This window comes from Simochromis diagramma, unplaced genomic scaffold (genome assembly GCF_900408965.1).
Source record: "Simochromis diagramma unplaced genomic scaffold, fSimDia1.1 OVJJ01000105.1, whole genome shotgun sequence".
Classification (NCBI taxonomy): Eukaryota; Metazoa; Chordata; class Actinopteri; order Cichliformes; family Cichlidae; genus Simochromis; species Simochromis diagramma.
Window position 1 is genome coordinate 443,356 of NW_024386771.1, and position 26,057 is coordinate 469,412.

At 42.6% G+C, this 26,057-nt stretch overlaps 2 protein-coding genes across 4 annotated transcripts in view; both read left to right on the top strand.

The window, feature by feature from the left end:
• LOC120738117 (protein NLRC3-like) overlaps positions 1 to 25,884 on the top strand; it is a 281,780-nt gene extending 255,896 nt beyond the window's left edge. For 2 of the 3 annotated variants that reach the window (XM_040039200.1, XM_040039183.1), the window contains exon 11: positions 25,272 to 25,884. The gene's annotated coding sequence lies outside the window, so the exon portion shown is untranslated. Of the gene's footprint in view, positions 1 to 25,264 lie in introns of all 3 variants that reach the window. The other variant, XM_040039192.1, reaches the window with a different exon arrangement.
• LOC120738149 (protein NLRC3-like) lies at positions 9,768 to 25,976 on the top strand (the record flags this gene model as incomplete). Its single annotated transcript, XM_040039241.1, has 9 exons — positions 9,768 to 9,814; positions 9,899 to 10,000; positions 16,321 to 16,399; positions 16,561 to 16,765; positions 16,904 to 18,701; positions 20,133 to 20,306; positions 20,553 to 20,726; positions 24,512 to 24,558; positions 24,734 to 25,976. Coding segments are annotated over 9 exons (3,177 nt in total), but the record flags the coding sequence as incomplete, so codon positions are not given.
• Between the last annotated feature and the right edge of the window lie 81 nt (positions 25,977 to 26,057).

The window sequence follows — 26,057 nt, forward strand, 5'->3', positions numbered from 1 at the left end:
TGTGTAATCTAATGTCAGTACAAATACAGCTGCTCTGTGACGGCCTCAGAGGTTGTCTAAGAGAATATTGGGAGCAACAACACCACGAAGTCCAAAGAACACAGCAGACAGGTCAGGGATAAAGTTATTGAGAAATTTCAAGCAGGCTTAGGCTACAAAAAGATTTCCCAAGCCTTGAGCATCCCACGGAGCACTGTTCAAGCGATCATTCAGAAATGGAAGAAGTATGGCACAACTGTAAACCTACCAAGACAAGGCCGTTCACCTAAACTCACAGGCCGAACGAGGAGAGCGCTGATCAGAAATGCAGCCAAGAGGCCCATGGTGACTCTGGACGAGCTGCAGAGATCTACAGCTCAGGTGGGGGAATCTGTCAACAGGACAACTATTAGTCGTGCACTGCACAAAGTTGGCCTTTATGGAAGAATGGCAAGAAGAAAGCCATTGTCAACAGAAAAACCATAAGAAGTCCCGTTTGCAGTTTGCCACAAGCCATGTGGGGGACACAGCAAACATGTGGAAGAAGGTGCTCTGGTCAGATGAGACCAAAATGGAACTTTTTGGCCAAAATGCAAAATGTGTGCCGGAAAACTAACACTGCACATCACTCTGAACACACCATCCCCACTGTCAGATATGGTGGTGGCAGAATCATGCTCTGGGGGTGCTCCTCTTCAGCAGGGACAGGGAAGCTGGTCAGAGTTGATGGGAAGATGGATGGAGCCAAATACAGGGCAACCTTGGAAGAAAACCTCTTGGAGTCTGCAAAAGACTTGAGACTGGGGCGGAGGTTCACCTTCCAGCAGGAAAATGACCCTAAACATAAAGCCAGGGCAACAATGGGATGGTTTAAAACAAAACATATCCATGTGTTAGAATGGCCTAGTCAAAGTCCAGATCTAAATCCAATCAAGAATCTGTGGCAAAATCTGAAAACTGCTGTTCACAAACGCTGCCCATCTAATCTGACTGAGCTGGAGCTGTTTTGCAAAGAAGAATGGGCAAGGATTTCAGTCTGTAGATGTGCAAAGCTGGTAGAGACAGACCCTAAAAGACTGGCAGCTGTAAATGCAGCAAAAGGTGGTTCTACAAAGTATTGACTCAGGGGGCTGAATAGTTACGCACACCCCACTTTGCAGTTATTTATTTCTAAAAAAATGTTTGGAATAATGTATGATTTTCGTTCCACTTCTCACGTGTTCACCACTTTGTGTTGGTCTTTCACGTGGAATTCCAATAAAATTGATTCATGTTTGTGGCTGTAATGTGACAAAATGTGGGAAAGTTCAAGGGGGCCGAATACTTTTGCAAGCCACTGTAAACGTAAGCTGCTGGACAAATGAGCCATTTTTTTTTTTAATTGGAGGAATGAAACTGTTATGAACATTTAGTAAAACATTCAATTCAATTTTATTTATATTTTATTTATATATTTTATATTTATATTTACCAAATCACAACAACAGTTGCCTCAAGGCGCTTTATATTGTACAAAATAGATACAGAGAAAAACAACAATCATATGACCCCCTATGAGCAAGCAATTTGGCGACAGTGGGAAGGAAAAACTCCTTTTTAACAGGAAGAAACCTTTGACAGAACCAGGCTCAGGGAGGGGTGGCCATCTCCTGGGACCGGTTGGTGTGAGAGAAGGAAAACATGATAAAGACATGCTGTGGAAGAGAGACAGAGATTAATAACAGGTATGATTCAATGCAGAGAATGGTCTAGTAACACAAAGTGAGTGAAAAAGGTGACTGGAAAGGAAAAACTCAATGCATCATGGGAATCCCCCGGCAGCCTACGTCTATTGCAGCATAAGTAAGGGAGGACTAGGTCGAGCCCTAACTATATGCTTTACCAAAAATGAAAGTTTTAAGCTTAATCTTGAAAGTTTGGAACCAGCTTCCAAAGCTGGTTCCACAGAAGTAGGGCCTGAAAACTGAAGGCTCTCCCTCCCATTCTACTATTAAATGGTAAATGGACTGGTTCTTATATAGCGCTCTTCCACTCTTCTGAGCACTCAAAGCGCTTTACACAACTTGTTCATTCACCCATTCACACAAGCACAACTGACATTCACACACATTCATACTCCGATGAATGCATCGGAGAGCAATTTCGGGTTAGTATCTTGCCCAAGGATATTTGGCATGCAGACTAGGGGAAGCCGGGAATTGAACCACCAACCTTCCGATCAGTAGATGACCTGCTCTACCACCTGAGCTACAGCCAAATAGCCTAGGAACATCAAGTACATGAACTGTTGGTGCTTGGGTTTATATTTAATTATTGTTCTTTAGAATTTCCTGCTACCGTTTACCAAGTTTACAAGTAATGTTTACTACTGTAATCCGATTACTTTTTTTCAAGTAACGAGTAAACTAAGGGATTACTATTTCAGAAATTTGGAGTTTGCATGTGTTTTGGCATTTGTAAGTGTTTTGGAGTTTGTATGTGCTTTTTCTCTAGGGGCCACTGTAAAAGTCTCTGTGAAGAAACTGTATATTTAAAGGTGAAGTATTGTGTTTTTCTCCCCCTGACCCTGATTCAGATTGGATTCATCTCTGTATAGAGAGGCCTATATAGTGTGATGATGATGGACATCAGGCTCTATTTGAGTCTTGTCCAGAACATATTTATCCAAGCTTACTACAAAAATTGGAAGCAGAAGAAACTGTTAGTCTAGCTTGAGCTACATTAAATAAACCAAATATTTAGGTTTTATAGTCAGAGCTGTGGTTAGAACTGATAACAGGATATAGATGTTTTCTGTAAATCTAAATGCAATTACGTATTTCTAGTGCTTTTCATAGGTAAAGGCTTCAATGTGCTATTAAAAAGCCAATACACAATATAAAATAATGGAACTGAAAATATCATAATAAATAACTTTAGAGACGACCCAGGTGGAAGATATAAGGGCAGGAAGGAAGTGACAAAAAGGAATGTTTACTGGTCCAAATGTGAATGAGGAAACACAAAAGCCAAAAAAAAGTCCAAAACAGGCAAAGGAAAAGAGGGCAGTATATTTACTGGGAGCAAAGCAGAGATGTAGACAGTGAGAGTGTGTTTGGTTGGTGAGAAACAAGCTAATTGGATAGTGTATATGTATCAAGATTGTTAGAATTTTTTGAATACTTACTGGATTGCATTTCTACTTGCTACTGTTGGTTCTTTACAGATTACGGACTACAGACTTTGAATTTGAGAAGGAGCAGTACTAACCAACAGCTTGCCTAGGTTCGGACTGGTACCCCTGCTTGTTTCTGGAAAACTCTGAAAAAGAAAGCAGCCAGTGCTTCTGACCAGCTGGACTTAGATGCGAGGAATACCGGGGTGCAGAAAGTGTTATCCTGGCTGTGTGCTTCAGGTCATTGTCATGTTGGAAATACCCTGCCATGACCCATCTTCAATGCTCTGACTGAGGGAAGGAGGTCGTTGCTTAAAATCTCACAATACATGGCCCCACCCTCTCCTTAGTACAGTGCAGTTGTCCTTTGCAAAGTTGTCATGACTTGTCCGAGGTTTGCTTTATTAAAATCTCCTGCTACAATGTGGGTTGAGCCTGGATTCTTCTTTTGAAATGTACTCAGCACATCATGTAGTTCAGACAGAGCCATACCTGTGTCCGCTTGGAGTGGGATGTAGAGCACCGTGGTGATTACCAAAGTGAACTCATAGGGCATGAGGGTGACACTTAATGCTCAGGTTTTTCCAGAAGGGGCAAGCAGCCACTGGAGAGAATAGAAATGCTGTTGGCGTTGCACCACTTTGTGTTTACCATGAAACACATTCCTCCTGATTTTGTTTGACTCTACCGTTCTGTCAACGTGAAGCACAGAGAATGAATCCGACAGCTGGTGGGTGTCAGCCATGTCTCGGTGAAGCAAAGAATGTTGCAGTCCCTCATGTCTCGTTGGAAGGTGACTCTTGCTTTTAGGTTATCCAGCTTGTTCTTCAGCAACAGTATATTAGCCAGCAGGATACTGGGGAATGCTATGTGATGTGCCTGCTGTCTCCGGCTGTTCTGAACACCAGCGCATTTCCCCGGGTGCTTCTTCGTTCTTCACCTCAGGTAAGCAACCTGTCCATTGTTGTTGTCTGCGCCACGGAGTATCTCAGTCAGCCATGATGGGTTGGGTTTAAGCGTCTAAGATTACATGTGCAAACTTGTTACCAATGTTGAGAAGCAATCTGCTGTCGTAAACTAAAAAGCCAGAAGATTTTGGAACATAGAACAAAGCAATAAATAAGTTAACAACTAAAAAGGTGCATAGTCTGTGCGGAGCGGTCGGGAAGGTGTCTGGATGTGGCCGTGCCATCTTGCTAATCCAGGGCTCCCGCAATTGTGTCCTCCTTCTTCCTGGATCTGAAGGACAGGTGGACCCACCCTATCCCAAGATTCATCGCAGCGTGGTGGTGGAACATATACTTGGGTCCAGAGATGGAGCTCTCTCTCTGAGACTTTGTGGCTGTTTTAAGATTGAGTGTGGCTTCAGTTCAGTCTAATTTAGCAGCTCTGACATCAGAGATTGTAGGAGAGGCACAGCCACACCCACAGCTGAGTTTCCCACCCGAAACAGAGCGTTAGCATGACCTCTCTGGACTGTGTTGTTCACAAGGTTTGTTCTGGGCTTTTAAGTGGAGGGCTGGAGCTTGTGAGTAATGGAAGCTGCGAGCTGTGTTTGCACATGCTCAGTGTTAAAGGATGTTGGCTGGCTGCGAAAGCTGAATGCTCTCTGGTTAGAAGTAATATCACACATTAGGATAACTGTGCTCGCTCTCTGTCAGAGTACCAGGTCCTCGCTTTGATCACATGACTCTCAGTACACAGCATGATGTGTGCGCTGTAAACAGGAAGCAGAGGAGCAGGTCTGAGGCTGAGACTGAGGTCCAGATGTTTCCACATGTTTCAAGTCTGCTGTGTGTTTGATGATTATTTCAGGTATAGATGATGGAATATGACCAGTCTAATGTGAGTCTGCTTCTCTGACAGCGCCTAACCTCTCTGTGCTGCCCCTGCTATCATTACTTACCGAGTCCTTGACACACTTACTACCACTTTATTAGGTACAGCTTGCTAACACAGGCTCAGACCTGTTTTGCCTTCAGAGCTGCCTTAAATCTTCATGGCTCAGAATCAGCGAGGTGCAGGAAACATCCCTTAGAGTCATGTGATCAGTGACGTCTTCTTCAGCACTGACAGATAGAAAAGTGCCTCCACATAAACAGGATATATAATAATAATAATCAAATGCTGATTTTCAGCTTTTCAGACCTTTGTCTGGGTGCTAATCCAGCTGTGTGTGATTGTGATGACAGTAAATTATATCAGACTTACAGCTCCTGTTTTACTGCATTAAAGTGATAAGATGACTTCAGCGCTTTGACATGGGTGGTAGTGAAAGCAGGAAATGACAAATGTAGCACAGCAGCAGCGTTTACACGTCTGAGCTGGAAACACAAACTCTGGTATGAACATCATTCATAGATCAGCTTCCAGCTTCTTTTGCTCGGCTACAGTTTGGATGGATTTTCTAGCATATATGCTCATATGATTTTAGATCCCTGACGTTCGCTACTTGCCCTGTAGGTGGCCTCGTTGTGTTTACACTGGCAGCTAAAACAGCTGTGAAATTTAATTAGCACATGAAGGTGTGGCCCTCTTGTTTGGAAGGATATGAAGTTTATTTTTGTTTTTTTTTGTTTTTTGAGAGTGACTCCTGTCCACACTCCATACCAGTGGTGACGGTAATGCACCATGCAGTTGCTTGCCAACCCCCAATAATACTTACAAGACGAAGAAGGTGTGGCCCTCTCACATTCTTCGGGTGTAGTCCTGCCTATTTTCAGTAAGCACCTCACCTGTGTGTCTGTGTTTAGTGTCCAGGTGTGGAGTGGAGCTTGTTGATTGTATCTCTGTGTGAAGAAACTGTAAGTTTGCTTTGTTTCCTTCTTTAACAGTTTGACTGCTTGTTTCCGCTCTGTGATGTTTGGACCAAATGTTAAGCTCTTATATCAGGACAAACTTTGATCACTTTTGTGTTTGAAGACAACTCCATATGATTATAGATTATTGACTGATTGAATTCACACATGTTATCAGTCAGTAGGTCTGACTGATAACATGTGTCAGACATGTTATCAGTCAATAATCTATTGTGATAAACAGTTTAAATAGATCTGTGTGAAACTTTAGACTAATCAGACACTGATCATTAATCTGATTGAACATTGTATCCAGTTAAAGGGAAGATCAATCTGATAAAATCAGTTTTTTTGTTAAAAAGTTGAAATTCAGATTTTTACTTAAGTCTCATGAAAAACAAACAAATAAATTAAAAACAAAACACAAAGTAAAGCAGTTCAGGTTTACTCTGCAGGAGTAAACCTGAACTGGGCTTTGACTCGAGTCATGCATAACATGGAGAAAAATATTTAGATGTAGCAGACATTTCCATGTCTTTGTGTTGTGCTGTTGACATGTTCACGTTCATGTTCATGTTGAATTCTGTGATTTTAATTGCTGGATTTGAGGGTTTTTTTTTTATTATTCTTGTTTTTATTTTTCAGTTTAAAGATTTTAATCATCAATAGTAGGTCAGAATGTGGTCTCTTGAGTTTCACTGTGTATTACCCTCCTCTGAGGTTCCAAGCCTTTGAATTAAAAAAAAAAAAGCTTCAAACTTTTTTCCCCCCTTTAACCTGTTTTCCGGATTAATACAGATCATCTAATATCAGAGTCCTTATAGAGCACGCACTCAGATAACTCAGTGCGATTTCAGTCTTTTGGAAATGTTAAGTTACGTAAAGATCTGAACTACTTTAACAGGATCAGAGGCTCATGTCTAAAAGATCTAGTCTGAGACCTCCTGATCAGCAGAAATGAAGACCTACAGAGCAGGAAGCAGCCTAATCCAGACTGTAAAAACAGAAGGAACTTACTAAAATATAATTTTAATAGTATGCAGTAAATATGCAGACACACACAAAGCATGACAAGCTCAAACATGAGGAAGTGTTGGTTTAAAAATTCCTCTGCTGACAGGTAATTATTCTGGCGTCACAGAGACTGATGGAACTGAGAGCAGAACAGCAGGTGTATTTTTTATTATGTATTATTTCCTTTACATAAAATTAATCTGCTGTATGATCTGAAGTAAAGTGTAAAACAAAGAAATTCCTGTTGTGTTTTGATGTTATATATATCTATTAGCTAACATCTTGTTATTGTTTCTGCTTCACAAAGATCAGGTGAACCGCAAACTGAAACTTTGATGCATTCAGTTACTAGTTTTTCCAGTTTAAACTTTCACGGAAGATTGTTTCTTTTGTATTATGCTAGCTAAAGACACGCAACATCATTCATAGCATTTTTGTTTATCACGAACATGATGTAAGACAAAGCAGAGAGCTAATAATGACTTAAATGGGTGCTGTTAGATTATAATATTATTTTATGCCATGTTAGACCCCTAATTAAAGATTGTGAATTATTATGTAGTTTTAGTTGGCATTATTCTCCTGAATTAGAAGAAGCTGATAACTATTGCATTAGTTAAACTGATTTGCGTTACATTAGACTGCTGATTTATTGTGGATGAATGATATTGTTTTATGATGTTATAAGAAAATACTGTTTGCAGAAAGTCATCGCCTTATTTGTCTGATTAGAAGAGAACGGAACATGCTGGAGTTTTCTGCCCCATCTCAGCAGGAGCAGATAGACGGGGAGCCAATGTCGTAGCTTAGGCGCTGTGTGAGAGAAAGCATGTGAATGTTTATGCTTTTATGATAAGGTGGGGGCACCAGAGGCTATAAGAGTTTGATCAATGCTCCACCATTTTGAGATCTGAGGCTGTCTGCGTACAGTGTCCATCTCCCACGCGTGTGATCATTAAAATCATCGTTTGACTTAACCCGGCCGGACCAGTGTTGTTATTGTGGTTTTTTCTCTTGTCTCCATCCCCAATTTTGAACTCGTAACAGTGCCTCAAGACCCACTTCCTCTATTCTCTGTCGTCATATTATAAATATTATTGGGATCACTATAATATTTTATACCTTATACCTTACCTGGTCTGTGTGCCAACTTTCTACTGGTTAACTAGCCACAGGAGACCGCCTTGGTGGAGGAGGTGGTATCTTCAAGCAGTAGATTCTGTTTGTAGAAACAATGTAAAAGGAGCCATGAGAAGAGAGTTGGGTTAGAGAGAAAGAGGAGAATAATTAAAATGGCTTTCAGAAAGATGATGAACTGAAAGAAATTAAGTAAATGATAGACATTATTACTTTTGAACTTTGAATCACATAAAGTTATTCCAGTCATTAAATTCACCATAAATATATGCTAAATATAATCCTCAGTTACAAAAAATCTAACAATAACAGAAGTTAATGAGACTGTATTTACACAATAAAAGAAAAGCTATATTGCTCAACTAGAACTGACAGCCAGAGAGAACGAAAGGCTGTAAAAGTTAAGTTAGGTACAGTGGCATCAAACCATCTTCACAGACAGCATGATAACACAGAGCTAGCCAAGAACACATGTGACGTTAAAGCTGGGTCTCTGCAGACCCCAGCACAGCAGCCAGAGCCTGAATTTCAACTGATGAGCAGTCACACTGCAGCCCTTGTTTTTACTTGTTCTTACTTGTTCATGTTTTTACAGTACAAACACGAAGATTTTCGTTGAATTTGTGTTGGTGTGTGGAACTGTAGTTTATAGGCTTATATTGTTAAAATGGTAGCTATTAGACAGTTTCAGGTCATTTTATGGAGACATGAGAAAATAATTTAACACACACACATAGTTGCAGATGCATTTGTATGAAGGAATAGCTGATAGTGGAGCTGTTCATCCATTCTTTATAATAACAGTGCAGGTAGTTGTATAGATGTAGCATGGACTTGATTAAAAAAATTGTGCTTCTCATTAAAAACACTCCATCACAAATGTTGAATGTGCTTCAATAGAAGGTAATTATGACAATGATTACGAAATAATTACAAAATAATTATTACAAAATAACTACTAATAATAATAACTACTACTACTACTACTAACTCCTGTTAATAAACAGATGTGATTTAAGTAAAAGCACAGATGTCTCTGTGTCCACAGTGTTTGATCCTAGCTGTCCGTCTGACATACTTATGTCTAAATGTGTCCCCATTGGTGACAATCAATTACATCTTTAACTCTGCAACCTCCAGGTTTATGGGGAGAAGGAAAGCCGTACTGAACAAAGAGCTATGAGGAGCGTCTTATTATCAGTAAATTATTGTGTGTTCAGTTCTCTGCAAACTCAGCAGGAATAATTAGTTTGAAACTTTTAACTCTGCTGATCTTATTGGAATCATGGATCGGCTGAAATGTTTGAAAATGTTTGTAATACGTGTTGAATTCAATGACTCATTGGTTGAACTGGCTGCGTATTACTGGACTGAAGCCTCCAGTCATAGTGAATCGGTTTGTGTCAGTGAATGCATCGTGTGTGTCATGCCTCCATCTAGTGGACTGATAGTAGAGCAGCTGATGGCAGCGTCCTCTGCCTCACACTGCTGTCTGACTGCATTCAGCTGACACTGAGATGAAGCAGGAAAGCAGCAGCTGATGTTTGGACAGCACACATGATGGAAAGCAGGATTTCAGTTGATGTGCACATGAATGATTTGTGTTTCCTCTGCAGGTAGAAAGTGTGTGTGAGCTGAGCAGCATGGATCAGTGTGAGGACAGAGAGGAGGGAGTCCCTCCCTCTAAAAGCACTCTGTGTGGGGAACATGAGAGCCAGACCAAAGCTCAGAGGTGAGATGACCATCTCTAACTGTCCATGACTCTTCTCCATCTCACAGCTCAGCACTCACATCACTGCTCCATCATTATTCACAGGAACCAACCTGGACCTCTATCCAGGAGGTTGTCTTTAAAGAGTGACGCTTCTAAAAAATATGAGACTAATTTTAAAGCCCAGCAGACATCTGATCAAAAAAGGTGAGCTGTTAGTAACATGAACTTTTTGAGAGCTTATTTAATGTTATTTAATGTTTATTATTATGTTAATGTTTAAATTATTTAACTATATAATTTAATTATGTAATGTTGTTGGATATAAAGTGCAGTTCAAACACCTCATTCCCTGGGATTTATTTTTTTCTCATGTGTAAGGAAACATGAAGTTCACCTTAAACAGTTTTCCTGTGTAAATATAATTGGGCAAGATACGAATCCACATTCAATTGGATTATAAATGTATGTAAATAACAGAGAGAAAGCACTGGCATAGAGAGAGCATAGACAAAAGTGCATGTGTTAATGAGGCAAGGTGGGTCAAGTGTTGAATGCCCAGAGTAGAAAAGTGCTGTATAAGAATCAGTCCATTTACCATGTAAGGTGGCACTGATAATAATTTCAGTAATATTGCTGACAGTTCGATGTCAATAACATACTAAATTGTATGTTATTACATACAATTTAGTAAAGCAAGCCACCTAATCAAACAATCTAAGGCCCCATCCATATTACTACAGTACCTGTTGGATTGTGTTTGAATATGAGATACGTGGACATCTACCAATTGGCTGAGACCTGGCTTATCGAAGAACAAGAAGTGGCTACAGCTGTTCAAAATCCCACAAGACTGGCCAACATGATCGACGATGGGCAGGGCTGTGAGCACTGTTTTTATTTATTTATTTATTTATTTATTTATTTATTTTTTTTTTTAAACACAATATGGATAAGATCTTCGAGAAGGTCATGGCTCTGCTAAATGGATAACGTCTTGAAGAAGAACAGCCGGAATTGAGAGACCTGGTGACCAGTGACGTACATTAGACCAGCTGCAATTTGTTCGCACTAACCAAAGCAGCTACCATCTTCATCTCATGTGGCGCCCCTGGCAAAAGCTTACGGGAATAACAATATTCTCCCTTAGATAATAAGACTGTTTGTTATGCCTTTCTCCCTCCTCATTCAAGGCCACCCGCATCGACCGAAGATTGTTGACTTTTGCTTAACTGGGTGAAGGGACACTTTCTCTCAGCTGAACATGGAACACACACTCACGCACACATACGCATATACACTGACACAGAACTATACTCACCCCCCCCCCCCACCCCACCCCATTTTTGTTCTTTTTTTCTCCTCGTCTTTCCTCATATTGTGCATTTTCCATTGTTGTTTGGTTCCGGGTCGCTGCTCGTGCGGCTGACGGGCCAGCTATCTAGCCTGACCTGTCTCCCCAATGTGATGTTTGTGTATTGTCGGTGTTAAGGTTCAAAAATTGAGGAAGGAGAGTACAAACAACCAGGTCCAGAAGATCTTGGTCAAACGATTGATTTTAATGAATACACGCGTGGGAAGACCACTCTGTACGCAGACAGGGATTGATCTTCGACTTAATCAAAGCATACACAGATTTTTATAGCATCAGGGTTTGAATTAATGACGCCCCTTCATACGTCACAGACAGAATATATACATACGTCAAATCAAAACCACAATGACTTTTAACATAGTTTAAAAGAACGTTGTCTTCGTCTCGTCTGGAACACGAGCCCCACATCCTGCCAGACGCTGTTCCTCTTTCCAGAGACAAACATGACCAACTTCTCACCTATAAATGAGTCTAACTAATGTGTGTGTGTGTGTGTGTATGTGTTGACCTTACATGCTCTCTCATCTCACCCGTTGCACTTCTGACCTTTTACCAGACCAGAGGCTCATCCTTAGGTACAATAACCTAACTGAAACTACATGTACTATGTTGAATAAATGTTTTAATCAAGAACCTCTACTAAGAGCTTAATAAAAGAATATAAAAGTATAACAGACAATTTGAATAACCTAGTAATTCAAATAGCCTCGTCTAACCTGCTCAGAATAACTTAGACTCTGCTTTCACTTCTGCAAACTCTCTGCAACTTCCTGTCAGCCTGCAACTTATTCTTTCTAAAACACACACACTGTTTAAACCTCTGAATACAATATCAATGCTGCAGATTCTATTATTAATGCAATGGTAATGATGATGATTATTTAACAATAGCAGTAAAATAATTTCCCTGCTCCACATCGGCAAGGTCTGTCTCTTAATTGCCGACTCGAAGATAAATAAAGTCTCCTGAATCTGAATCAGGTGCTACACAAGTTAGAGCACTGCTGCGATCTTCACTAAATAGATAAAACCAAATTTAAAAAGAACCATGTCACTATTTTAAAATATTGGCTGAAAGTCTTTCTCATGTTGTAATCATCATTCTCAAAAGTAAATTTTTTGTTTTAGTCTGAGTCTTGTAGGATGTGTTAGGATTAGGGATGGGTACCGGTGTCTGGTGCCATGATGGCACCGGTTCTGACCGAAAAGCAACGCACATTTCGGTGCTTTTTTTCCCTGAGCTGTGATACACTTCTAGCCAATCATTTGGCGGGTCCAGGTATGTACGTTCTTTTAGAGCAGCGCTACAGATGAAAAATGCCCAAGGTGAAGCGGTCAAAAGTCTGGCTGTACTTCCCAGCAAAATATGCAAACTCAGCAGCCTGCAACAAGTGCTTTAAGCTGATACTGTGATACTGTCAAAGGAGGTAACACCCACATATATATATATATATATATATATATATATATATACACACTACCTATGGATTCTCCAGTATGAAGAGTTGGACAGCACCAGGGCCCGACATGGTTCACGCCTACTGGCTGAAGAAGCTGACTGCACTCCACGAGCGTCTGGCAGCACAAATGAACCAGCTACTAGTTAACGAGAGACACCCGGAATGGCTAACCGAAGGTCGGACGGTCCTGATCCCCAAGGACCCCAAGAAGGGACCGGTCCCCTCCAACTACCGACCAATAACCTGCCTCAGCACCACGTGGAAGCTCCTGTCAGGCATCATATCGGCTAAGATGAACAGGCACATGGGTCAATACATGAGCGGGACACAGAAAGGAATTGGCAAGAATACCAGAGGCGCAAAACACCAGCTACTGGTAGACAGAACAGTCAGCCGAGACTGCAAGACCAGACTGACCAACCTGTGCACTGCCTGGATTGATTACAAGAAGGCCTATGACTCAATGCCCCACAGCTGGATACTGGAATGCCTAGAATTGTACAAGATCAACGGGACCCTAAGAGCCTTCATCAGGAACTCAATGGGGATGTGGCGTACAACACTAGAGGCCAACTCCAAGCCCATAGCACAAGTCACCATCAAGTGCGGGATCTACCAAGGAGATGCTCTGTCCCCACTGCTGTTCTGCATAGGCCTGAACCCCCTCAGTGAGATCATTAACAAGACTGGCTACGGATACCGACTACGGAACGGCGCAGTTGTCAGCCACCTCCTGTACATGGATGACATCAAGCTGTATGCCAAGAGTGAACGAGACATCGATTCACTGATCCACACTACCAGACTATACAGCAATGACATTGGAATGTCGTTCGGACTGGAGAAGTGTAGTCGGATGGTAACAAAGAGAGGGAAGGTAGTCAGAACTGAGGGGATTGAACTACCAGAAGGCAACATTGCAGACATAGAGGACAGTTACAAGTACCTGGGGATCCCGCAGGCAAATGGGAACCATGAAGAGGCCGCTAGAAAGGCTGCAACCACCAAGTACCTGCAGAGGGTCAGGCAAGTCCTGAGGAGTCAGCTGAATGGTAAGAACAAGATCCGGGCCATCAACACGTATGCCCTGCCCGTGATCAGGTACCCTGCTGGGGTAATAGGCTGGCCAAAGGAGGAGATAGAAGCCACTGACATAAAGACAAGAAAGCTCCTTACCATGCATGGAGGGTTTCACCCCAAGTCCAGCACCCTGAGGCTGTACGCTAAGCGGAAGGAAGGGGGCCGGGGACTGGTGAGTGTCAGCACCACAGTCCAGGATGAGACAACGAACATCCAAGAATACATCACGACGATGGCCCCAACTGACCGAGTGCTCAGTGAATACCTCAGGCAGCAGAAACCCAAGAAAGAGGAGGGAGACGAGGAACCATCATGGAAGGACAGGCCCCTGCACGGTATGTACCACCGGCAGATAGAGGAGGTGGCTGATATCCAGAAATCCTACCAGTGGCTGGACAAAGCTGGACTGAAAGACAGCACAGAGGCACTAATCATGGCAGCACAAGAACAAGCTCTGAGTACAAGATCCATAGAGGCTGGGGTCTATCACACCAGGCAAGACCCCAGGTGCAGGCTGTGTAAAGATGCCCCAGAGACAATCCAGCACATAACAGCAGGGTGCAAGATGCTAGCAGGCAAGGCATACATGGAACGCCATAACCAAGTGGCCGGCATAGTGTACAGGAACATCTGTGCCGAGTATAACCTGGAAGTCCCGAGGTCAAAATGGGAGATGCCCTCAAGGGTGGTAGAGAATGACCGGGCTAAGATCCTGTGGGACTTCCAGATACAGACGGACAAAATGGTGGTGGCTAACCAACCGGACATAGTGGTGGTAGACAAACAGAAGAAGACGGCCGTAGTGATCGATGTAGCGGTTCCGAATGACAGCAATATCAGGAAGAAGGAACACGAGAAGCTGGAGAAATACCAAGGGCTCAGAGAAGAGCTCGAGAGGATGTGGAGGGTGAAGGTAATGGTGGTCCCCGTGGTAATCGGAGCACTAGGTGCGGTGACTCCCAAGCTAGGCGAGTGGCTCCAGCAGATCCCGGGAATAACATCGGAGATCTCTGTCCAGATGAGCGCAGTCCTGGGAACAGCTAAGATACTGCGCAGGACCCTCAAGCTCCCAGGCCTCTGGTAGAGGACCCGAGCTTGAAGGATAAACCGCCCGCAGGGGCGTGCTGGGTGTTTTTATATATATATATATATATATATATACACACACACACACACACACACACACACACACACACACACACACACACACACACACACACACACACACACACACACACACACACACACAGCCCCCCCCCATCCATCCATCCATCCTCAGGAACTCTCTCTGCAGGAGGGGGAGATACAGGAGAGGTGGAGGAAGATCTCAGCCTGGGCGTCTATTGTCTCATGTAGTCTGGAAGATGAATGGATGGTGGGGTGGGTGCAGTTTTCTCTGTGGTGGGGTTGGGTGGACTGTCCCGGGCTCTGTGGGGCCGGGGGGCGCTGCTGCGCTGGGCCCCGGTCTGGATGGGCCTGGGCCCCCTTTCCCTGGCGGGTCGCGGAGTATGGGGGTGCCTACTGGGTTAAGCGGGGGAGCTGGAGGGGTCACCTGCCCCTCCTTTCCTTCCCTCCCCATCTCCAGCTTCCTCCCTCTTCCCGCTCCACCACAACCACCCACACATGCAGGGCCTTGGAGTAGGGGTATGTCACCAGGGTGCAGAGGAGGCTACCCCCCCCCCCCCCCCCCGTCCCCTTCTGGCTGCCTCTGCCTCAATTTTATCCCACAACTTAGACATTCACATTACTCACACCCTCATTACACATACTGTACATATAGGATCTTGGGGGTGGGCACGATACACGGAGTCCAAATTACCATCAGGGTGTACACCTCACCCCTGGCGTCGTTGCCCACCTCTCAATTTTGAATACACGTAGACATTGAGGGCTAGCAGGAGGGACTATGCGCTTACCTGCTGCTCTCTGGCAGGTAGCTCCATGCCCTCCTGGGTTTTAAATGCACCTTAGAACACACATGCATCAACATTACAATGAGCGGGTGGAGGGAGGTTTGGAGTCTTCTCTCACCCCCGTTCTCTGCGGCCTGCTGGAGCGGGGGGGCTAGGAGGAGTTGGCCATCCGACTGCGGTCTGGAGTGTGGGGCCTCCCTGCTGCTGCGGAGTCGGGGCGGTCTGCCTCTCCCCACCGCAGGGAAAAGGGTAACACCACCTGGGTCTGGGTGCAGTTCGCCCCTCCAGGGGCAAGGGTACCTAGACCCGGTTTGTAGAGTACGCTTGGGGAGTGTGATCGTGTGTACAGCGTCTCTTTATGTCTGTCTCCACGTTGGTTGAGTGTGGAGTGAGTGCATATGAGAGCATGAGGGTGGGAATGGATGTTTGTATCTGTGTGTGCCTGTATGTCTGTGTCTATATGTCAGGTTGGGTATCAGACGCCACCTCTCTGGGGACATCTCAGGCCCTCCAAGGTTTGCTCTCTAACTTTTAGTCAGTAGTCACTTGGCTCGCAAGGTGGAAGAGCAGCGAACTATGGTGTCAAATTTTAATAATGTTTTGGGGATAAAATGTGCACTAGAAACTTCTGTCTGCCACTTTGTTTGTCTCTCTGGGGACATAGTTGATGTGAAATAATTTTTCATGATTCCTCCACAGAGTGGAACAGGAGGGCTCGGAGGTTCCCAGTGGTCAGTCTGCCCAGAAGCATCAAACAGACCTGGACTCCATATTTATGGTCTGTACATGTACAACAACTACTTTCACATCTATTCTGTTCACAGTCATCTCCATGATGCTCTTTGTAGACCAGTGGATTGTCAGTGTGTCCAACATGGATCTGATGTTTGGCTCCATGATTTCAGTTGATTGGCTCATTCATAATGTATTCTGTTCCAGCTGCTGGAGGACAACATCATCACTTTTGTGAAGAACGAGCTGAAAAAGATCCAGAAGGTTCTTAGTCCAGATTACCCAGAATGCATAGAGAGTCAGCGGGAGGATGATGAGCAGAGGAGGAGCAGCATAGAGGGATTTGTGAAGATCACAGTGGACTTCTTAAGGAGAATGAAGCAGGAGGAGCTGGCTGACTGTCTGCAGAAAAGTAAGAGGATTTCTCTAGCTCCTGATTAACTAGAACATCTTTTCATCTTTGAGGAGATGGATAACATTGGTTTAAACAAAGCTGTCATCTGGAATTTGTAAAAAATGAACTGATATTTTGTTTTGGCTGATTTTTCAGAACATTTGGCTGAAGTTTGTCAACTTAACCATAAATCTGCTCTGAAGAAGAAGTTCCAGTGTGTGTTTGAGGGGATCGCTAAAGCAGGAAACCCAACCCTCCTGAATCAGATCTACACAGAGCTCTACATCACAGAGGGAGGGACTGCAGAGGTCAATGATGAACATGAGGTCAGACAGATTGAAACAGCATCCAGGAAACCAGACAGACCAGAAACAACCATCAGACAAGAAGACATCTTTAAAGCCTCACCTGGCAGAGATGAACCAATCAGAACAGTGCTGACAAAAGGATGGGCTGGCATCGGGAAAACAGTCTTAACACAGAAATACACCCTGGACTGGGCTGAAGACAAAGCCAACCAGGACATCCAGTTCATATTTCCATTCACTTTCAGAGAGCTGAATGTGCTGAAAGAGGAAAAGTTTAGCTTGGTGGGACTTGTTCATCACTTCTTTACTGAAACCAAAGAAGCAGGAATCTGCAGCTTTGAAGACTTCCAGGTTGTGTTCATCTTTGATGGTCTGGATGAGTGTCGACCTCCTCTGAACTTCCACAAAACTACAATCCTAACTGACCCTAGAAAGTCCACCTCAGTGGATGTGCTGCTGATAAACCTCATCAGGGGGAAACTGCTTCCCTCTGCTCATCTCTGGATAACCACACGACCTGCAGCAGCCAATCAGATCCCTCCACAGTGGCTTGGCAGGGTGACAGAGGTCAGAGGGTTCACTGATCCACAGAAGGAGGAGTACTTCAGGAAGAGATTCAGAAATGAGGATCAGGCCAGCAGGATCATCTCCCACATCAAGACATCACGAAGCCTCCACATCATGTGTCACATCCCAGTCTTCTGCTGGATCACTGCTACAGTTCTGGAGGATGTGCTGAAAACCAGAGAGGGAGGACAGCTGCCCAAGACCCTGACTGAGATGTACATCCACTTCCTGGTAGTTCAGGCCAAAATGAAGAAGGTTAAGTATGATGGAGGAGCTGAGCTAGATCCACACTGGAGTCCAGAGAGCAGAAAGATGATTGGGTCTCTGGGAAAACTGGCCTTTGATCAGCTGCAGAAAGGAAACCTGATCTTCTATGAATCAGACCTGACAGAGTGTGGCATCGATATCAGAGCAGCCTCAGTGTACTCAGGAGTGTTCACACAGATCTTTAAAGAGGAGAGAGGACTGTACCAGGACAAGGTGTTCTGCTTCATCCATCTGAGTGTTCAGGAGTTTCTGGGTGCTCTTCATGTCCATCTGACCTTCATCAACTCTGGACTCAATCTGCTGGAAGAACAACAAACAACATCCCAGAAGTCTGAAACAAAAGACTCTGCAGGGACACTCTTCTACCAGACTGCTGTGGACAAGGCCTTACAGAGTTCAAATGGAAACCTGGACTTGTTCCTGCGCTTCCTTCTGGGTCTTTCACTGCAGACCAATCAGAAGCTCCTACGAGGCCTATTGACAGAGACAGGATGTATTTCAGAAACCAATCAGGAAACAGTCCAGTACATCAAGAAGAAGCTTAATGAGAATCTGTCTGCAGAGAAAAGCATTAATCTGCTCCACTGTCTCAATGAACTGAATGATCGTTCTCTAGTGGAGGAGATCCAACAATCCCTGAGATCAGGAAGTCTCTCCACAGATAAACCATCTCCTGCTCAGTGGTCAGCTCTGGTCTTCATCTTACTATCATCAGACGAAGAACTGGAAGCGTTTGACCTGAAGAAATACTCTGCTTCAGAGGAGGCTTTTCAGAGGCTGCTTCCAGTGGTACAAGCCTCCAACAGAGCTCTGTAAGATGTATTTCACCGTAGCAGACACAGTAGTTGCAGTTTAATAGCCTTTTACCCTTTAACTGCAACGTGTGTGTGTGTGTGTGTGTGTGTGTGTGTGTGTGTGTGTGTGTGTGTGTGTTGTGTCTGGTGGCAGTGTAGCAAACGGAATTATGTATGTCAAATTTTATTAGACCTTTATTAGGATTTTTTTTTTATTTACTCCCCAGAACCAAGCCCCTCACATCAAACCACTTATGCACTGGCAGGAAGGGCCACAAACCAACTGCAGAGAGTGTGGCATGGAGAATTGGGCCCCCAAACCTGGGGGGAGCCTGAATTGTTCTAAAAGAGATTGAGACACAGACAAAAGCATGCCTTCCCACCTGCAATCACACACATAGAAATGGCCTCACTCAGCACGAGGCCAGACAGAAATCAACAATGTGCACACACTCACACTTCCTAAACATAATCTATATTCCCAGATCCAGCCATCAGTACCCCCAGACGGGCCATCCGTTCCCAAACCCAAGCATGTCTTGGGTCCTATCCTAGACTACTGCGAGTTGTTATTATCAGCATCTCAAAAAACTCAAAAAAGCTTTCAATTAATCCAAAGTGCTGCAGCAAGAGTACTTAGGACTAGAAAGAGAGAGCAGATTTCTCCTCTATTGGGTTCTCTTCATTGTCTCCCTGTTAAATCCACAATTTAAAATCCTGCTCCTCACATACAAGGTCTTGAATAATTAGGCCCCATTTTATCTTAATGTCCTTTTAGTGCCATCATCCTATTAGAGTACTTTGCTCACAAACTGCGAACTGGAGCCTATCCCAGCTACCATAGGGCGAGAGGCAAGGTACACCCTGGACGTGTCACCAGTCTATCTCAGTGCATAGCAGACACATTGCCAAATCATATTGAATATTTCTTTGCAATCACGAAGTCAGACCCAAAAAAATATAAAACCCAAAAAAGTTTTTTTTGTTTTTTTTCTTTTGGCTGGTATTTAGTATTGCATCTGAGAAATTAGGCTTTCTTGTCAAAGGTTGGTTTTGGAAAAAACAAAAAAACCAACACCAGACAACAGCTTTTTACAAATGGTAGAATGTTGCATAAAAAGCAAGTGAGAAATGGAATGCTCACCCCTAGTACAAGGGGCAGTGGGGTTGAAAAGCTTAAGTGCTTTGCACTTTGTGTAATTTTGAGTTGAATAGCATGGCACAGCAAATGTGTACGATGGAAATTTGTGTTTCATTGGTTTTTCAGATTCTAATCTGGTATGGCTGAGGCTGCTCCTCATTGTATGAATCAATAGGAGGTTATTTAAGAATGACTGAGCTGAAGTTGTGCCAATCAACCCTACCCGAAGCTATCGCTATAAATAAATCCTCTGATATCTCTCAGAAAAACGAATGATTTTGTCTTGTTTCCTATTATTGTCTTATCAGACTGAGTGGCTGTAACCTCTCAGAGAGAAGCTGTGAAACTCTGTCCTCAGTTGTGAGCTCTCAGTCCTCTAATCTGAGACAGCTGGACCTGAGCAACAATGACCTAAAGGATTCAGGAGTGAAGGTTCTGTGTGTTGGAGTCGCAAGTCAACACTGCAAAATAGAAACACTAAGGTCAGATCAAGTGATGTTTAATTTTTTGTCAGTGATTGTTAGAAAAAAAAATACGAGGAAGCTAAATTTATCTGTGTGCTTTTGTGTCTTTGTGATCTTAGTAAAAATTTTAAATTTCTAACTAATACTCAAGTCAGAATTCATTAACAAACAGAAAAAAAATATTGCCAAATCTAGTGACTCCTTGTTGCAAAACGAATACATATTAATGACTGTGTTATTTGTCTTTGCGTTCATAATTTTCAGACTTACTGACTGTAACCTGACAGAGACAAGCTGTGAAGATCTGTCCTCAGTTGTGAGCTCCCAGTCCTCTTGTCTGAGAGAGTTGGACCTGAGTAATAATGACCTACAGGATTCAGGAGTGAAACTTCTGTGTGTTGGAGTAGCAAATCAACACTGCAAACTGGAAATTCTAAGGTCAGATCAGGTGATATTTACATTTTTGTCAACGATTCAGGAAAAAAATATCACCAAGAGGCTGAACTTTACCCATGTGCTTTTTTATCTTTGTGTTTTTTATTCAAAAATCTAACATGGCTAATGTGGCTAAATGACTAAGACAGAATTGATGAATCAACAGGAAAAACATTTAATATTGCCAAATCTAGTTGCACTGTAAATGTACTTTAACACCATTGGTTTTTTTTTTTATTTGTGTTTAAAAATTTTTTTAGGCTAAATGGCTGTAACCTGTCAGATTCAAGCTGTGAAGCTCTGTACTTAGTTATCCGCACACGATCATCTAGTCTCAGAGAGCTTGATCTGAGTAACAACAACCTGCAGGAATCAGCATTGAAGATACTGAAGACTCCAAACTCAACAATTATCAGGTCAGATCAAGATTATTTTTCTTTTAAAAATGACCAACAAGAGTTAAAGATAATGAGGAGAAACCGTAAATATCAATCTTGCTAAATGTCTATTTTTATTTTATTTTGTTATTAAATAACATTATTAAATTAGATTATTTGACATAATCATAGTAATTTATTTATTCACTATTTTGCCTTATTATTTTTGCCTTACTATTCCATGCACATGGTTGACACTGAAAAAATCTACTAGTTATGTATGGATAATTTTGCAGACAACTGCAAATTTAAAATTTAATTTGTCACACACACAAACATACACAGCACGACATGTGGTGAAATGCTTACTGCTGTGCAAACCACAACCATTAAACAACACTGAAGAATTTACAGATTTGCAGATTTACAAATTATGACAAAATTTAGAAATTTAAATGAAAAAATTATGTGCAAATAACAATTTAAGAGAGAAATTATAAGAAGTGAGCAAATAAACAGAGTGCGTGCAGTGACGTATTGTATGCAACTCCAGTCCTACACCTGGTTCAGGGCCTGAATATCCTGGGGGAAGAAGCTCCTCCTCATTCTCTCTGGTTTGGCCTGAAGGGAGCGGAAGCGCTTCCCAGACCTCAACAGTGAGAAGAGTCCACTGTTGGGATGGGAGAGGTCCATGATAATCTTCCTGGCTTTGTTCTTGCACCACTTGGTGTAGATGGACAGCAGGTCAGGAAGCTTTGATCAAATGATGCGTTCGGCTGAGCGCGCCACTCTTTGTCTGTCCTGCTTGGTGCTGTTCTATGGTTAGGTCTGGATCAGGTAACCTTTAATCCTCCCTTAGTAATTCTGCAATAGGTGTAGGCTGCTGGGGGATTCCCATGATGCACTGAGTATTTCTTCTTTAGTCACCTTTCTCACTCATTATGTGTGAACAGACCTATCTGCACTGAATCATACTTGTTATTAATTTCTGGCTCTCTTCCACAGTATGTCTTTTGTCCTGTCTTCCTATGCTCACCCCAAATAGTTGCGGCAAATGGTCACCCCTCCCTGAGCCCAGTTCTGCCGGAGGTTTCTTCCTGTTAAAAGGAAGTTTTTCCCAATTAGGGGCCCCAGTTAAAATACGCTTCCCAGCTTTCAGACAGCCTCCGAGACAGCAGAAGACAGGGTAAACTCAGCTGTTGTTCTGCAGCAGTGGGGCAGAATGTAAACACCACTTGAAGATTCTTCATTTGTGGGGCAGAGATTGGGTTCCCGCTGTCCGGCTTGGTAATCTTGTGACTGCACTTCCGAGTGTTATTCAGGTTGGCCAGCAAATCGTAAATGGTAAATTACCATTACCTGATTCTTGTATAGTGCTTTTCTACTCTCCTGGAGTACTCAAAGCACTTTATACAACACACCACATTCACCCATTCACACAAGCACTGTTTTGTATACTTGCCAGTGCTTTCTAACATTCACATTCATACACATTCATACTTCAATGGGTGTATCAGAAAGTAGGTGGGGGTAAGTATCTTGCCCAAGGAGACTTGGCATGCAGACTGGGGGAGCCAGGGATCAAACCACCAACCTTCCGATCAGCACATGACCTTCTCTACCTCCTGATCTACAGCCACCCCCCATGTGGTGGTTGACCCATTCTGCAGTCCCAGCCGTAAACCCCTCCAGTAGCTCTTCGACAATCTTTTCCACCATTTGAGCCTCCCTCCTCCGTGGGGCCAGAGATTTTCTACAAGTCAGTTGCACCCAGTCCTATATGCTATGATGTTGCGTGCTGGGGCAGCAGGTTGAGGGTTACAGATGTAACTAGACTTAATAAACTGAATCAACATCACTGAGTTATACTAATTGTCACAATCCCCGAAGCCCAAGCTGAAGGAGTGTGCGGCAGTACTCCAAGCAATTAACAGAATACACTATATTACTATATTTGTGCCATGGGCAGAGCTGTATTTTTTTAATTTTTTCAGAAATCTCTCAGTCAGAACATATTATGTCATGTTTAGGTCGAAACTAACTTCCTGCTAACTTGTAACTCCATTAAATTTAATAAATTATGTTTTCATGGATTCCTGGATGTTAAACTTAGATGTTACACTTAGTAAAGCAGCAACACTGATCATTTTATTAACTATGAAAGAATTTAGACAATTTTTAACTCTCAGTGATGCCACAGTGTTCATTTGCCTTTGGGACCTGAAGGAGATGGAGTTTTTGACCCAGATTACTCCGCAAGACTCCTGACTACAGTAGCTGTAATGCTTTGGCAATCCATCAAGCAGTGCGCCTTCATAGCTTACCAAAGTTGTACTAGAACATTTTTTTAACAGATTTCTGCATGCCGTGTACCACACAAATTCAGTTCGAGGTCAGTAAGCACAACCAGAGTTCATACATAAGGCGCGCTGTCGATTTTTGAGATCATTAAAGGATTTTAAGTGCGCCTCATAGTGCAAAAAATACGGCAGATAAAATTGAATCAAAGTTTTATTGAACTAACAGAGAATCAGAATCAAAATATATGCTCTTAACCATTTTAAGGAGCCTGGAAAGAAAGCGACTGGCCTGTCATGGTCTGTGTGCAGAAGGCAGAAAAGAAAGACCCAAAATGCATCTCAAAACTCAGCTTTTAATGCTGGTCAGCAAAAAGAACAGAAAACTAATTAGACTAGAAACTAGAAACAAAGACATGAGAAACTGACGTGCAAAGTAAAAACTGAAACACGACAGGCAAAAACTTGACACTGAACTAAACCTACACTAAACACAAGGACATAGTTACCAAAACCTAAGAACAAGAAATTACAAACCAAGAAGAACTGGAGAGCAAGAAATACAAAACAGAACCCAAACCCTAGGTAAAAATCCAAGATCAATAATAGTAATAATGATGATAATAATAATGATCCAAAAACCCAAAATACTGGGTCACCGATCCAGAACTGTGATATGTCCTTCCTAAAGTTTTTTTGAAGTGATGTCAGGTAACCTGACCTAAGCCCACACTAGGGTTTAGTAATGCCACAATTTAACATTGGTATTCCCATCACTGGTCCCGATCACCCCAAATTTGTGTTCCACAGAATGGTGAGTGTCAAGGAGTAAGTACTAATCTCAGTGTGTGGGCCTGTGATGAACTTTAATGTTTAGTTTACCACATTCTTTAGTGTAAATAACAGAGTAAAGAAAGATACTTACTTTTAAAAAAAATTTTTTTTACACACGATACTTGGAATCAGTGATATTTCATTCAATACAGTGGGGTACTGACAGATCCAGGATCAGTCCAAATCATCAGCAGTTTGATGCATGTATGGATACCATGTAATGTCCATGTGTGCATGCTGAAAGAGAACTGTGCTGGTCTCGCCCCTCTTTTTTTTCCAGAGTGGAGCCTGCTGGAGTCCAGTGGTTGAGACCAGGTCTGAGGAAGTGTAAGTAGGTTTTTAATGTGGTTCATAAAAACACAGCAGCACTCATTTAACCATCTTCAAACTGTCACATCACTCATTCACATCTCTGATGTCATGAGTCATCATCAAACTGTCAGTCAATGAACAGATGATGGATCAATAACTGCAGCTGGATTGTGTTTGTTCTCTCCATCAGATTCCTGTCAACTAACAATCGACACAAACACAGTACACACAAACCTCAAAATGTCTGACAACAACAGGAAGATGACATATGTGAAGGACGTTCAGTCATATCCTGATCATCCAGACAGATTTGATCTTTATCCTCAGCTGCTGTGTAGAGATGGTTTGATTGGTCGCTGTTACTGGGAGGTTGAATGGAGAGGAAGAGTTGAGATATCAGTGAGTTGCAGAAGAATCAGAAAGAAAGGACGAAGTTCTAACTGTTTGTTTGGAAGGAATGATCATTCCTGGAGTCTGTTGTGCTCTGATGATCGTCCTCGTTCTGTCTGGCACAATAACAGACAAACATCAATCTCCTCCTCCTCTGTCTCTAACAGAGTAGCAGTGTATGTGGACTGTCCTGCTGGCACTCTGTCCTTCTACGGTATCTCCTCTGACACTCTGATCCACCTCCACACCTTCAACACCACATTCACTGAACCTCTTTATCCTGGGTTTAGAGTCTGGTCTGGAGGTTCGATGTCTCTGTGTGCACTCCCTCCTGTTAGGGAAACACTCTGATTGTTGAACAGATGGTTCAGTCTGTACATGTCTGTCTCTTTCACTCAGAAACACGTTGTCAGATTCATGGAGTCAATCGGTTGATGTTTTGAACTGTTCCAAATGATTCCTTGTAAACTGTAAAGTCCCTTAACCTCCTAGGACCTGGCATCCACATATTTGGACATCACATTTTTGGTTGTCTTGACCAAAATACTACACTTTGCTCCTCAACGTCCTAATATCCACTCACAAGGACATTATACTGGCTCTATGTTATCAAAATGTAAAAGTATCCTCATATGTGGCTCTCTCGTTTTTCCTAGAAACAAAAATCAGGTAAAAACAAAAACTGGTGATTCTTCGGGACCCAATGAATGTTAAAACAATCAGCCCAAATATCAAAGTGAAATTAAAAATGTATGTGATGGAAGAATTTGGATCTTAGGAGGTTTAAGATGGAAGGTACAATCATTTCTGGATCGCCATCTTATTTTTATTTTTCCGCTAACTAAAACTCGCTGTGAAAAATCTGTCTCTCTGAAGCTCCGTTCACAACCTTTACATTTCCGTGTTCAACAAGCATGTCCTGAGCACATTAAAGTGAATGCAAATGTGTGATTTCTCTTTCTTAATGTAATTTTTCTATCTTGGCTGAATAAGTGGACATCCAATAGTACTCAGTGTATAAAATATTAAAGAGATTGAGCATCTCTCATGTTTCTGTCATTCCATAAAAACAGCTGCTTTAAAAACTGAGCCAATGAAAGAAACATGAATTTATATATTGATCA